The sequence below is a fragment of the Phalaenopsis equestris genome, unplaced genomic scaffold, assembly GCF_001263595.1.
Source record: "Phalaenopsis equestris unplaced genomic scaffold, ASM126359v1 Scaffold000054, whole genome shotgun sequence".
NCBI lineage: Eukaryota > Viridiplantae > Streptophyta > Magnoliopsida > Asparagales > Orchidaceae > Phalaenopsis > Phalaenopsis equestris.
In genome coordinates, this window is record NW_018164496.1 from 3,336,423 (window position 1) to 3,350,389 (window position 13,967).

Here is a 13,967-nt window from a genome sequence, read left to right on the forward strand (position 1 = left end):
ATATATGTATGTATATGTATGTATATATATGTATGTATATATCTGTGTGTGTGTGTGTGCGTGTGTGTGTGTGTGTGTGTGTGTGTGTGTGTGTGTGTGTTTAAAGGAAAGTATAATATATATGTATTTAAAGGAAAACAACCAAGATCACTCGGAATATATTTAAAGGAAAGCCCGGAGGAGAATTATTGATAGCCTATAGCGAGTGGGTTCAAAGATCCCACTCACAAGGTATATCACACACTGAAAAAGGCTAAGAAATACATGTATACCTCAAAAAATTAACCAAAAAAGCTTACAAAAATAATAGAAATACTCATAGGGCATAAGAGGGGGAGAGAAACTGCATTGGATCACCGCAATACTACCAGCAAAAACCCAAATAACACCTAATTAAAACCACGAATAACTCCCCGCAGGAAGGGCGAAATAACACCATGGGTTTGAAAAACTCGTAGGGGAATAACACCGCTTGTGTGAGGGAGTCACCGAGGATTAACACCATGTACCGCAACAACACTTACAGAAACGCCGACTGCACCGCACGGAAGAACACGAGGAATACCACGACACTACACCCGCGGAATACCACCAAGATCACCCTAGAGTACCACCACCGATAACACCAAGTTGTGATGCGCTAACAACCCCCGCGATAAAACTTTAAATACTTCATAGAATAACACCTGCGGTACTTCCCAATAACCCCAAAAGAAAACAACCAAAATAACTCCTAAGATAACACCCAAAATAATAGATATCCTCAAAGAAAGCCGCAATTCGACTAAAATAACCCTGAGATAACACTCAAAATAATTTATCGCATTAGTAATACAACCAAAATAAACAACCGCCAGTTAATAGTCCTATTAAAACTTTTGACAAAAGAAGTTAACCAGAGCTCGATAGATAGGGGGTTAATCCCATGATTGTTTACCTCTCCCTCTCCCCCTGGTTCTAGGGAGAGAGTCCAGTAACAAATGGTTTAGTAGACTGCCTCTCGAAACTAGCATTGTATCATCTTGTAAACTCCTGATTTCATGAATTCCTTTGTTCTTCTTCTTAGCTTGTTGTAACTACCATTCCTCTGTCAAAGCTTGTTCTTCTTCAATGGGGAACCCACCTTGAGAGTTATGCAAATCCATAAATTGTTGAGTAGGTGCAAGCTGTTGAGCACTTTGATTGTGGTGTTCCTTCAAGGAATGAGTACCCTCTTTGGCAGTAATTTCTTCTCTAGCAATTAGTAATTCCATCACAACTAGGGAATTATCTACTACAACCAAGTGATTAGTAGCAGTGTGAGAAAGGTCGTGTGGAACTGGTTGGTGAGGAGTAGGCTGATGAGATACTGTGTCACTGAACATAGTGATTAGTAGCAGTGTGAGAAAGGTCGTGTGGAATTGGTTGGTGAGGAGTAGGTTGATGAGATACTGTGTCACTGAACATTGGTGGGAGCTCATCTATTGTAGTAGGAACAACAGGAGTATCATTTCCTTCTTCTTCAGCAATGTGTGGTTCTAGTGGGGGATAAATAGTGAGGGATTGCGTCCAGGGGAAATTGGATCAGGGACAATAATCTCTATAGGAACAACAGGAGTATCATTTCCCTCTTCTTCAGCAATGTGTGGTTCTAGTGGGGGATGAATAGTGAGGGATTGCCTCCAGGGGAAATTGGATCAGGGACAATAATCTCTCTAGATGTAGTTTCCAGCATATCTGTAGGCGGAATACAAAGTTCTTGAGTAGTTTGTCGAGGCACATTAATCAGTTGGTGATTATTGCTTGGAATAGAAGTCCGTAATTCTGGATGTACATGATAGCAGTGTTCCTAAGAGTGACCAAGCATCCAAAAACTAGTGCAATTTGTAGGATGTTGTTCGGTGGTTCTTATCCAAATCTCTTGAGGGGCAAGACTAATAATATCCATTTCAACAAGAACTCTGCAGTAGATGGCCTAGACAAGTTAACTGTTGAGGAATCCATTTTCAATGGCCTTCTAAAGATAGCTACGATCAAGAAAGGTGCTTCTGTTTTTAAACAGGTTAAATTTCAAACTCAGAAGTTTGATCCACACTGAAATAATTGGTAGTTTAGTTTGGGGATCAAAGTGGATGGACCATTTTAAAAGCTTCATCATCTTATGTTTGATTCTAACTATTTTCCTAGTTAACAGACGAGCATAGTACTCTTTGGTAGATATTTGTATTATAATCTGTCTCCCATCCAGGAGACCAATTTGCTACGAACGCACGAGTTTTATAAGATCTAACTCCATCTGTATCAAATCAAGTTTCGGGTGACCATAGATGAACTATATAATCTTATAAAAGGCAAATTCATTGATGTAAAAGGGAAGATACAAAGATTTTAGTGAGTGGGTACAAAGAGCTCACTCACTGAGAATACAACTCACTCAAATTGAGACTTAAAAAAAAAAACTCGTTGACCCGACCCACAATTACTTGTATTTTTAATCTCCAAAATATTGCCAAAAGTTTAACCCAAATTATATTCAGTGACTAGTGTGAATAAACGTAATGATATGAAAAATAAATAATTAAACTTCCTAATAAAGGTACTACGCAAATATACAGATCGTTTCAAGTAATATAGAATTTTCCTCAAAAACCTCAGTATCGATCCCACAAGGATAATTGAACTATTTAAATTGGCTTGTTAAACTCAAATGCAAATTCTATATAAAATTACAGATTTAAATGAAAATGAAATGATAGCAATGGTTGAGACTAAATTAAAGCAGATAAAAACAACTATAATTAACGGTTTACTAAAAGTAATTCTAATGAGTTTGAATAATATGTAAAGATTTTTCCCCTTGAAATGAGATATTAATCTATGTAGGACTCGAATGAGTAAAAATATGATGATGTATTGTCACAAATAGAAGTATTCTTATTCTTTACCCCCTCCCGTTGTTAGCAAGGAAAATTATCTAATTTGGAGTTTTTCGCCAGCTTGTGTAGTAGTGCTGATTAGATTCTGATCTCTCACCTCCAGATTACCCACTGTGTCCTCTTTACAGGACTTACTAGGGATTTTTACAATCCAAAATCTAAACTGAATTGGAAAAGAATTTAGTATGTCACCATGAAAACATCAATTCTACGCCCATCAAAACGTATTTCCCTATCTATTTGCACTCCCCCTTACGAGATTGTAATGTCTTTTCCCATAATGAAGTGTGACACTCACTAATTGGATGAAATCATAGCCCTCCCGGGTCTTAATGTTTCTCAACGGATTTTAACATCACAAGTGGCCAAATTGTAAAGTCAATGAAGAATTGGTGAAAATGTCTTAACAATTTTTAAAAGTAAAAAAGAAATGTTTAAATCATTCTCATCCCACAAGATTAATTCCCAAGGGCAAGGAGAATAATACAAAATCACCAACTATGTATTGAAACTCAAGTCTTAGAAACAAACACTTAAACACGAATAGAAAATACTTTATGTCTTCTCCCCAACACAAATTCTGGAGTCTTCCTAAAGAAATCTCCAAACTCTTACTATTACAGCACAAAACACACTAAAATATACACTTAAACACTAAAGTGAGATTTCAAATGCTGCCAAAAAGTCCTCTTTTTCATCCCCTTTTTGTCCATATTAATAGATCTATGAAAATAATAAAGGATTATTTCAAACACCCCTTAAAAAATTGGTCAAATTCAATAGATCTTCTAGAAGGGTAGTTATTGGCGCTATAGCACCCGTTGCCCGCGTCTGTGCCGCTATAGCACCAAGGGACGGTGTTATGGTGCCATACTATTTTGCACAATTTTTTGCTCATTTTTCCCCCATTTTCTCCAAATTTTCATTCCATGTATCTGAAACCAAAAACATGCAAAATAAATTCCTTTAAAGTGAAATATCACTAAAAATATGTATAAAATGATTATAAAATATGCACTAAAAATAGGTAATTTTAATGTCGATCATTCCCCCAAACTTAAATGCTACTTGTCTACAAGTAACTCTTTTATACTATGTAAAAATTATAACTTGTGGAAGTAAGTTTAACTTAGAGATTTCTATAGTTTTTGTTTTATAAATGTGATAGTGAAACTTTAGAAAACTTTTAAATGACTCAGGTTAAAACTAAATTATAAGAATATCTAGTAGTCAAGTTTAAGAGTTCTAATTTTTTAATTATTTCAAGAATAATTGTAATTTGGTCATTTTTTGAATGCTTAGAAGAACTACACTAAAAAGAACTTTATAAAGACTTTATTAATAAGTATGCTAATACTTTAAGCCTAAACTTAGAAATATAATTAAGTTCATTTCCTTAAGATGATTAAAGTGGAGACAATTTTTTATTAGGTATCTCCTCAAGCTTTTCCTCACTTTTTCATTTTTGCTCTTCTCTTTTTTTTTTTCTTTTCTTTTTCTTTAGGATCTTTTTAATCCTTTCTTTTTCTTTTCATGACATGTAAATATTACTATATCTGGATAACCTTTAATGATTTTGAACTCCTCCATCATCTTCTTGAAGTTAAAAACTTTCCACATTTCCTTATTTTTATAAAATTGTATTAGCCTTGAAAAAGATATTTAATAAAGTCTCAATTCTTTCTTTTTAAAGTAAATCTCTGAAATTCTTAACAATTCAAAAAATAAAATTTTCTTTACCTTAAATAGTAAAATCATAATCTTATCCTCTCATACTGAATATTTTAACTTTAGAACTACCCTTTATTATAAAAACTTTTGCTTAAGTTTTCTATAACATTATAAAATTTAAAATATAGTTATCTATAGTTAACCCAACATCCTAAATGTTATGTTAAAAATAAATTTTAAAAATATATAGTCCAAATAAAGTTTAATTCTTTTAAAAAAATTTTCTCCCTTCGCCAAACTTAAATTGTTAATTAGTCTCAACAGATTAGTTCAGGCAGAAAGAAAAAAATTATAATGTTTAAAAACAATAGAATAGTACAGGTACAAATAATAAAGACAAGTGAAATTAGCATTTCTAAAAAAAAGACTATTCTAGCATTTACGTTGAAGTGAAAAATAAACATAAAAAGTAAACATAATAGTTTAGTACAATAAACATGATTTTAACAATTTTCACAAATGCAAATTTAAAAATTCTAACAAACATACAATAACAAACTAACTACAAAAAATCTAAACATGAAAATAGAAAATGAAACATAACAAAACAAACAGAAAACACTGCACATCAACATCTCCTTCATCACGATCATCATCATCATCATCATCAAAGCCCACATCCTCCTCCATATCAGCAGTTCAGGTTTATAAGGTGTATATCTGGGGCAAGTAGTAAATACTACCGAGTAGTCACCCCTTAAAATTTTCTCCATCGCTCCATGATAAGCAATATCATAATCTACTCTTCTCGGCATATACTCATCATTATAACTAAGATGGCTTTCCAAACACTTTTGTTGATTCTATAATGTCAAGATATCTCCCTGTTGAATGAATAATTGTTCCATAAGAGTATCAAGTGAAGTTTTGCTAGATGTAGAAGGTCTAGAAGTGGAAGCTGAAGCTGAAGTTTCCCTACATTTCAAAATTAATTTTTCTAATAGGCTTATGAGATGGTAAAACTTCTTCCCAAGTATCATATTTAACTCCAGATTCAACACACATAGTAGTAATAAGAGCAAGATAACCCATACATCTAGTAGTTCCCCCCTCGAAGAAATAAGCATATTCTTGTAAATTAAAGAGCCAATGTCAATTAATTTGTTCATTTGAATGCAGTAGTTCATTTTGGCCTCTCTTGAGTTACCTCACTGAAGTGATTAGTAGGAAGCAACCTACCAGAAATAAAATAATGTCAGACATGAGAATGAACATTTAACTTCGAGAATGAAAAGTTTTTCCGGCGTCTTCCATACTCCATTGTCATCAGTCAAAAATTGTATAATCTCCTCCAATTCCTCTTCAATCAATTGAAACTCAGAATAAAAACAAATAGGAACACTATGCAACTTGTAAATGTGATTGACCTCAAATAGGAACACTATGCAACTTGTAAATGTGATTGGTCGGAGCAAAACTTATATCCACATACTGCCCTCTCACACAAACTAAATCATTTGATTCGTCAGGTAAATTTGCGCAGAATTCTCTAACCATAAAAATCATAGCGATGGCAGTGAATAGTAAAAACTTTCCCACTATTGCGTTGTAATCATGTTTCTATTGTACCACCAAGATGAAGAAAACTTTGTTGTGCAATCAATTTCTTATATTGCAAATCTTTGTACCGGTCCTGAGCTTTCATGCTCGCGAATTTATCGGAATCAAAAACTCCCTTTCCTTTTCCTCTTTTCATCTTAAGAGCCATGAAAAAATCTATAAATTTCAAATATATGATATTTAGGCTCCAACAAACACATTATAAACTAAATAATCTTTCACCCATGGATTTCTCACCATTCAACCAAGTTTTGAATTTTTTGGCATTACCCACAATGTGGAAGAAATCCATAGTAAAATAAAAAATTTCCAAAGCAAAGATGAAGATCTTACCCAAAGATGATGAAATCTAGAGTTTGAAGTCCTTCCTCCAAGTAAATTAAGCACAAATCCAAGCCCTAGGGGAGCAAAAATGCAAAATATAAAGAAGGAAGATGAACCAAGGACAAAAATGGCGTCAACCAGTTGTTCAGCCCCTTAAACCTACTCTCGAGTTGGCTCGGCGCTATAGTGCCAAGGATGACGCTATAGCGTCATTCATAAGCACCCAAAATTTTATGATTTTTAATATCATGATAGAGAAAATAAAATCTAAGATTTTTATAGTTTTATTTTCCAATTTTAATGGTCATTTTTTGGTTGAACATCAATCCAAATTCTAACATTCAAGTATTCAATCCATCATTTCAAACACACAAGGTATTCACTTAACAACAACAAAGAACTAGTTTTCTTATATTAATAATATTTCCAATACAAACGACACAACAAATTCATAAATAAAATCCAATACAACAAAAACACAATATCTAGAAGTTCAAAAAGCCTTAACAACGACAGCATTGGCACACTACACATAAGAACACATTACTAACACAATTATCTTTTTATGAAATCACTTTAGACCCAGTTGTGATCGGAGGTGTCATTCTCCTGTTCACCCACCAAACAATTTTGATATTAGGAATGGTAGAAAGGAGCACGAGGAAAGTCCGAATCAAATTTCTCATATATCCACTTGTTTGTGCTATACATTGTCACTTGACAATCTTGAAAACATGCCAAATTGTTGATTGGAGTTTCAACGTCCAATCAAAATGTTCAGATTGGTGGAACTAGTTTTCAAGTTTGGTGTGGAATTGAGAGATCTCACCTTCAATCTTCCCAAATTTCATAAGTCGCTCCAAACTTAATGCAAGATATCCATTGAAATATATGCATGAGCATCCTTATGCCATTGTTCTCCAAATGTCCCATTGTCATTTTCATTGCTTTCCAAGATCCTTAAAGTAGGAATTGATTTCTTCACTCTTGAATCTCACCAAAATGCAAAAAAAAGTAAAAGGAACTCTTTTCTTCCCGTCCTAGGTCAATTTATCGAGAAAAAGAGAGAAGAAAACCAAATTTTGTCATTCTAAAGAGTTACTTGAACTGTGATGCTATAGTGACAAATCTAGCGCTATAGTGCCGGGCCAACTTTCTCAAAATCCAAATTTCTTAAAATCCAACTTTCTCAAATTTAGGACTATCTCCACTTATATAAGCTTTTAGCATGTGTCCATTTACCTTTATTATCCTTCAAGTCTTAGTGTCTTCAATATCAATAGCTCCATTTGGATAAACTTTTATCACAATAAATGGTCCTGACAACCTGGACTTAAGTTTTCTTGGAAATAATTTAATCTTCAATTGTATAGTAGAACTTTTTGTCCAGGCTCGAAATGTTTTTTTCAGGATTCCTTAATCATGCATTATTTTCATTTTCTCTTTATAATTTCTTGCATTCTCATAAGATTCATTTCTCATCTCGTCATGCTCATTTAGTTACAATAATCATTTCTTCTCCAACATCTTTCAGATTATAATTTAACTCTTTTATTGTCCAATAAGCTTTATGTTCTAATTCAACAGACAAATGACAAGTTTTCCCAAATATGAGCCTATATGATAACATTCCTATAAGAGTTTTGTAAGCAGTTCTATAAGCCCATAATGCAGAATCAAGTCTAACAGACCAATCTCTTCTATTAGGATTTACAGTCTTTTCCAATATTCTTTTAATTTCTCGATTGGACACTTCTGTTAAACCACTAGCTGAGGATTATAAGCTTTGGCAATTCGATGTTTAATTTCATATTTATTGAGACATTTGATTCCACATTTTTTAGTAATATTTCAATTGTTCTATTCTTAAAATGACTTCCTCCATTTGTAATGATTACTCTTGGTATTCCAAATCTTGTAAAAATATTTTTTCATAAAAATTTTGCAACACTTTTAGCATCACAACAAGGTAAAGAAATCACTTCAATCCATTTTAAAATATAATCCACAACAATTAAAATATTAATTTTTCCAGAAGATTGTAAAAATGGTCCTATAATATCTAAACCCCAAACATAAAAAATTTCAACGTCAAGGGTAAATCAACGTTAAGGGTAAATTTTAGGGGCATTTCATTTCTTATCAAAATATTGCCTACTCTTTAACATATATCACATGTTTGTATATAATAATTAACATCCCTAAATAGTGTAGGCCAATAAAATCTAGGTTACAAAATTTTAAATATAGTTTTATCAACCCCAAAATGTCGTCTGAAATCAGATTTATGATATTTTTTTATAATTTATTGGGTTTCTTCAATGGTGCATATCTTCAAATAATTAAGTCCTTATATTGTTTATATAAATAAGGGTCATGCTAAAAATAATATTTAGAATCATAAATAATCTTTTTAGTTTGATGACTATCAATTCCGATTTGGTTCAATAGTACTAGGAAAAGTTCCTAATGTTCGGTTACTAAGCGCGGTAGCGATATGTCTCAATTGGTTTTCAATTTTTGTAATTTTAGCTCCTTGACTTTGTAATTGATTTCTTTAACTGATTTCTCATCTGTAACACCACTTCTTCTGTAGCCAACTTTTTCTCCTTGAATTGTAGATTACTGTAAAAACCTGGAGGATACGTAGGTCTATAATTACTATTACCTTGGTTGTTCTAGTTTCCCAATGGGTTTACTTGGTTGTTCCCCCGTTGCTGATTATTACCACTAGAAGTATTATTTGAGTTAAGGTTCTGATGGTTCTTCTAATCTGGGTTATAATAGTTTGAATATGGGTTATTTGGCTTATTATTTATGACATTCAAAGTTTCTAATGATGTTTGAGAATCTACCATTTGGCCTAATGAATTCTTTTCAATCATTGAAATTGGTTGAGTAAAATTTATTCCAAAATGGTCTAACTTCCTTTAAATTGTAGCAACTTAATTTGCTAACATTGCGAAAGCATTAGATTCATGAATATTAGCTACTTTCTTGGGATTTATTCTCTCAGAAGGCCATTAAAAATTATTAGTAGTCATCTCTTCAATTAAAACATAAGCGTCGTGAAATGATTTTTACATCAATGAACCACCAACAACGGCATCGATAATAGATCTAAGAGATTCAGCTAATCTATTGTAAAAAGTTAGAATTATTAAACAATCTAGTATAGCATGGTGTGGACACTTTCTTAGTAGCTCTTTAAATAGTTCTCATGCTTCATAAATAGATTCCCTTTCAAACTTCCAAAAAAATGTAATATCATTTCTAAACTTCATAGTTTTTTATGCTGGAAAATATTTAGCAAGAAATTTTTGAGCTAAATCACCCCAAGTTCTAATAGATCTAGGTGCTAACGAATGTAACCATATCTTAACCTTATCCCTCAGTGAGAAAGGAAAATTCCAAGTCTTATAGCATCATCTGATACACCATCATATTTAAATGTAGCACATAATTCTAGAAAATTGGCAAGATGTAAATTTGGATCTTCAGTTAGTGCTCCCCCAAACTGATTATTGGATACCATTTAGATAATAACAGGTTTAAGTTCAAATGAATTAGCCACTACAACAGGTTTTTTAATACTACAATGAAGTTCATCCACTGCAATGTTTGCATAATCTCTTAAATGCCTAGATTCTTGATTAATTTTAACATTTTGATTATTTTGGTTTATCATTTCTTGAATTTTTTGGTCTTTTTCTGTATTTTTTATTTTTTTATTTTTTCTAATATTTCTTTTCAATTCATAATCATAGGGCTCTAGTCCTTTAGAACCTAACCTAAACTACACATACATTACTAAAAAAAATAAAATCACACAAACAAGAACTTTATATAAAAACAACACTACAATATTCCTATAATAAATCTAAAAGTTTAAATAAGACTTTCTAAAAATTGAAATTTTCTTTTTAAAATTTTTTTTTAAAATTTTTACTTTTCCCCGGCAACGATACCAAAAACTTGATCCCAATTTTATATGACAGTACGTTGTATTCAATTATATGCTTATTTTTTTTCCTTATGTTTCTTATTTTGCAATGGCAGCCAAAAACTTGACTTGGAAGCAATAAGAATGCAATTATTATATTTAAATATGAGATACTACATAAGTATACATATTGTTATCAAGTAATATAGAAGTTTTTGATTAAGCACCGAATATCAAACCCACTCGGACAAAAAATACAATATGCAACTAAAAATAGAATAAATTAGATAACAAGTTCTACTTTGTAAAATATTCTTACGCAAACTATAGATGCTATAAGCGAATGAAAGTTTGATTCTTTTTTGTAATTTTTTATAATTGAAAGTAAAGTAAACAACTAACTAAACTTAACTAGATATTTTTAAGATGAAGGTAATATAAATAAAATATATTTTTCCTTATCATAATTCAGAAACAAGTATAGGAATTTTGTTGTGGAAGTATTCAAATTGTGTTGTGTCAAATAGAAGCAATAATATTATTTACCCTTACTAGAGATGCTATAAAGAACATTGGCTAATTTAACATTTGAATAGTCTTGAAGATGTGTTAGGTATGGAAGATACTAGCTCTCTCTCTAGAGTTCCCTCTTCTCCCTCCACCTGGGGGCTAATATCTCATATCAAAACCTAAAACTATAAAACAAATTGGGGGCTTTAGTCTGTCACTCTAAATCCTTTAGTTATACACCCTCAAAGTTTATTTCCCTATTTATTTGCACTCAATCATAGGAATTACATTCTCAATCATACAATCTCATGTGATTCTTACTATTAGTTGACTGAGATAATACCGTCTTGAATCTTATACGTTCTCACAACAAATATTAACATGTTAATTGGCCAAATCAAGAAGTAGATGAAGTACAAGGTTTAAAATCATCACAACTTATTTCAACATTAAAGATTAATACTTCACAAAACTTCTATCCAATACTTAATCACTTATCATTTTAAGGAAAAAGATAAAGAAAATTACTCAAAATTCATGGAGAAAACACAACCACACTTAAGTTTGAAAGTAAAAATCATGCAAACAAATAAGAAGTCTAAATTAAAACCAAATGTAGTCGCAAAGATAAAAACTTATCTCAAATCCTCTCCACCAAACTCTTGAAGTTTATTTGAATCTCTTCTCTTTTTTTCTCTTACAAACTCTCTACTCACACACTACAACTTCTCTCTTCTTCTTCTTCTCTCTAACAGTATCCTAATTAATCTAAGAGAGAGAGGCGTCGGCGGTGTCTAGAGGGGGGCGGCGGCTTGGGGGCGGCGGCTTGTGTGTGTGTGTGTGGAAGAGTGGAAGACTCTTCAATCCAATCCAAGTCCTTTTATAAATTTTCAAAAGATTCATTGATGTATCTTCAAAATGTGTCTACATTCAATGAATCTTCCAAGAGTTGCCTCCTTTTAAAAGCTAATTAAATGTATTTTTGTGGCCATTAACTATTTCCCATGTTTTCACCTAGGTTTGCTTCAAACACTTCTTCAAAAATTCATCCAAATTCCTTAAATCATCAAGTAACTACTTTTGGTGCTTAGGCGCGAGGTACTTGATGCTTAGGCGCGGCCTTCTCGATTTTATTGGCGCTTAAGTGTCAGTTCTGGGAGCTTAGGCACCACAGCAAAACACTTTAGCACAATTTTCACCTCTTTGCTCCAAATTTGATCCTTTTTCACTCCTTTTAGCATTTTTTTACCTTTTTACTTGTACCTAAAAGAAAAACACACAAATATCTTCCATTCAAGCTCAATATCTTAAAAATAGGTATAAAAATGCGTCTAAAAACACTATATATTTTAAGTGTATCAATCGTAAATTGGGATGAAACCTGAAACATTTGGTAGGTTTGAGCCCAAAAAAATTATAGTGATTACATTAATAGGGTTTTTGTTCTGTGACTATTGGTTGTCAGTACCCATTATGGGCAATACCAAGTGATATTTCTACCACATCAGGTAGAGTGATAACACTCTCAATAAGGATCCTTGCAATAGAAGGTCTAGATAGGTGGAAGGTGGGTATGTCCAATTTTATAAGTCTATTTAGAGCCGCTTCAATAGAGTAGAGTACTTGGTGATTAAAGTAGTGGAGTGTTAGGCTAAGTAGTTTAAACCAAATTGAAACTATAGGGGGTTCGTGGCTAGGATCAAATTTAGGAGACTACTTGAGCAATTCCATGTATTCTTCATCAATTGTAATGTATTTCTTGAAAAATATTGTGGCATAATCTTCTTCTTTAGTCAATTGTATCATCATATGTCTCCCATCAAAGTGACCAATCTTCCATTCTCCCGAAAGTTTAAAGTCTTCAAAAACCTTTCTAATAATTTCCATTTTAGGATGTCCCATCAGGAACTTCCTAGTGAGAGTAAATTTACACTTTTCAGCCAGGTTAGAGACCTCGACATCAAAGAAAATTAAAGCAAGCTTGCCACTCTTCCTATTAATTTTCACGATGTGGTTACAGACCACCTTGCCTTCAAGTGAATCATGGTAAAGTTGAGGGAAAACTAGATTATCCACAGATCCCATTGATCCAATCCCCATTCCAACTATATCAACATAAGTAGCCTTCCCACGGTTAAAAATTGAAGCAGTCGAGGTTTGAGGACAAAGAGAAGCCATAGAACCTGAAGGAACAGAACCCACAACAGACAAGAAGACCAATCCAAACAGAAACAAGGACATCCAGGACCAAGAAGCAACGACAACAATGACACAAAGCGTTCAAACCAACAAAAACTTCCAGATCCGACAAACACTAAACAAACCTAAAACCAGAAAACTGATCCTCCACAAAACCGGTACATCCGGTGGAGAGGCAAAAGATCTTCACACCACAAAAGCAACCGCGAGCAGAGGAGAAGGAAAAACAAGAAAATCACAAGGAGAATGAACAAGATTACCGGAGCCAAAGCGCTAGACGAAGAGATCACCATCGTCGCCAGAGGAAACCGTCTGCCATTATATATATATATCACACACGCTCATATAAATAAATATAGAATTTACATACATACCACCTAAGCCAACACATGCACAAATATATATCTAGGTATATATACTTATATGTATATATATAGACACACACATGTGTGTGTGTGTGTGTGTGTGTGTGAGAGAGAGAGAGAGAGAGAGAATGCAATTCAATTGAATAGAAGAGAAGATTTAAGGTTTTTCTGGTTGGAAACTGGGTTGCAGGAAGGGAGTTGATAAGCTACGAGAGTCCTCGTCCGGTGATAGGGATTCACCGCATCGTCTTCATGCTCTTTCGCCAGCTTGGCAGAAACACAGTCTTCGAACCCGCGCTCAGGCACAATTTCAGCACACGCAACTTCGCACAAGAATACAATCTCACCACCTTCTCTCTCGCCTATTTCAACTGTCAGCGTGAAGCAGGCTCTGGTGGCCGCAGGTTCCAAAACTAATCA

The 13,967-nt window shown here is 33.2% G+C and overlaps 1 protein-coding gene across 1 annotated transcript in view; it reads left to right on the forward strand.

The window, feature by feature from the left end:
* The window catches only part of LOC110019277 (protein RICE FLOWERING LOCUS T 1-like), a 16,605-nt gene extending 2,638 nt beyond the window's left edge, over positions 1 to 13,967 (forward strand). The window contains exon 4 of the mRNA XM_020716894.1: positions 13,738 to 13,967. Within this exon, the coding sequence (XP_020572553.1) occupies positions 13,738 to 13,964 (227 nt within the window). The 3' untranslated portion in view covers positions 13,965 to 13,967. The remainder of the gene's footprint in view (positions 1 to 13,737) is intronic.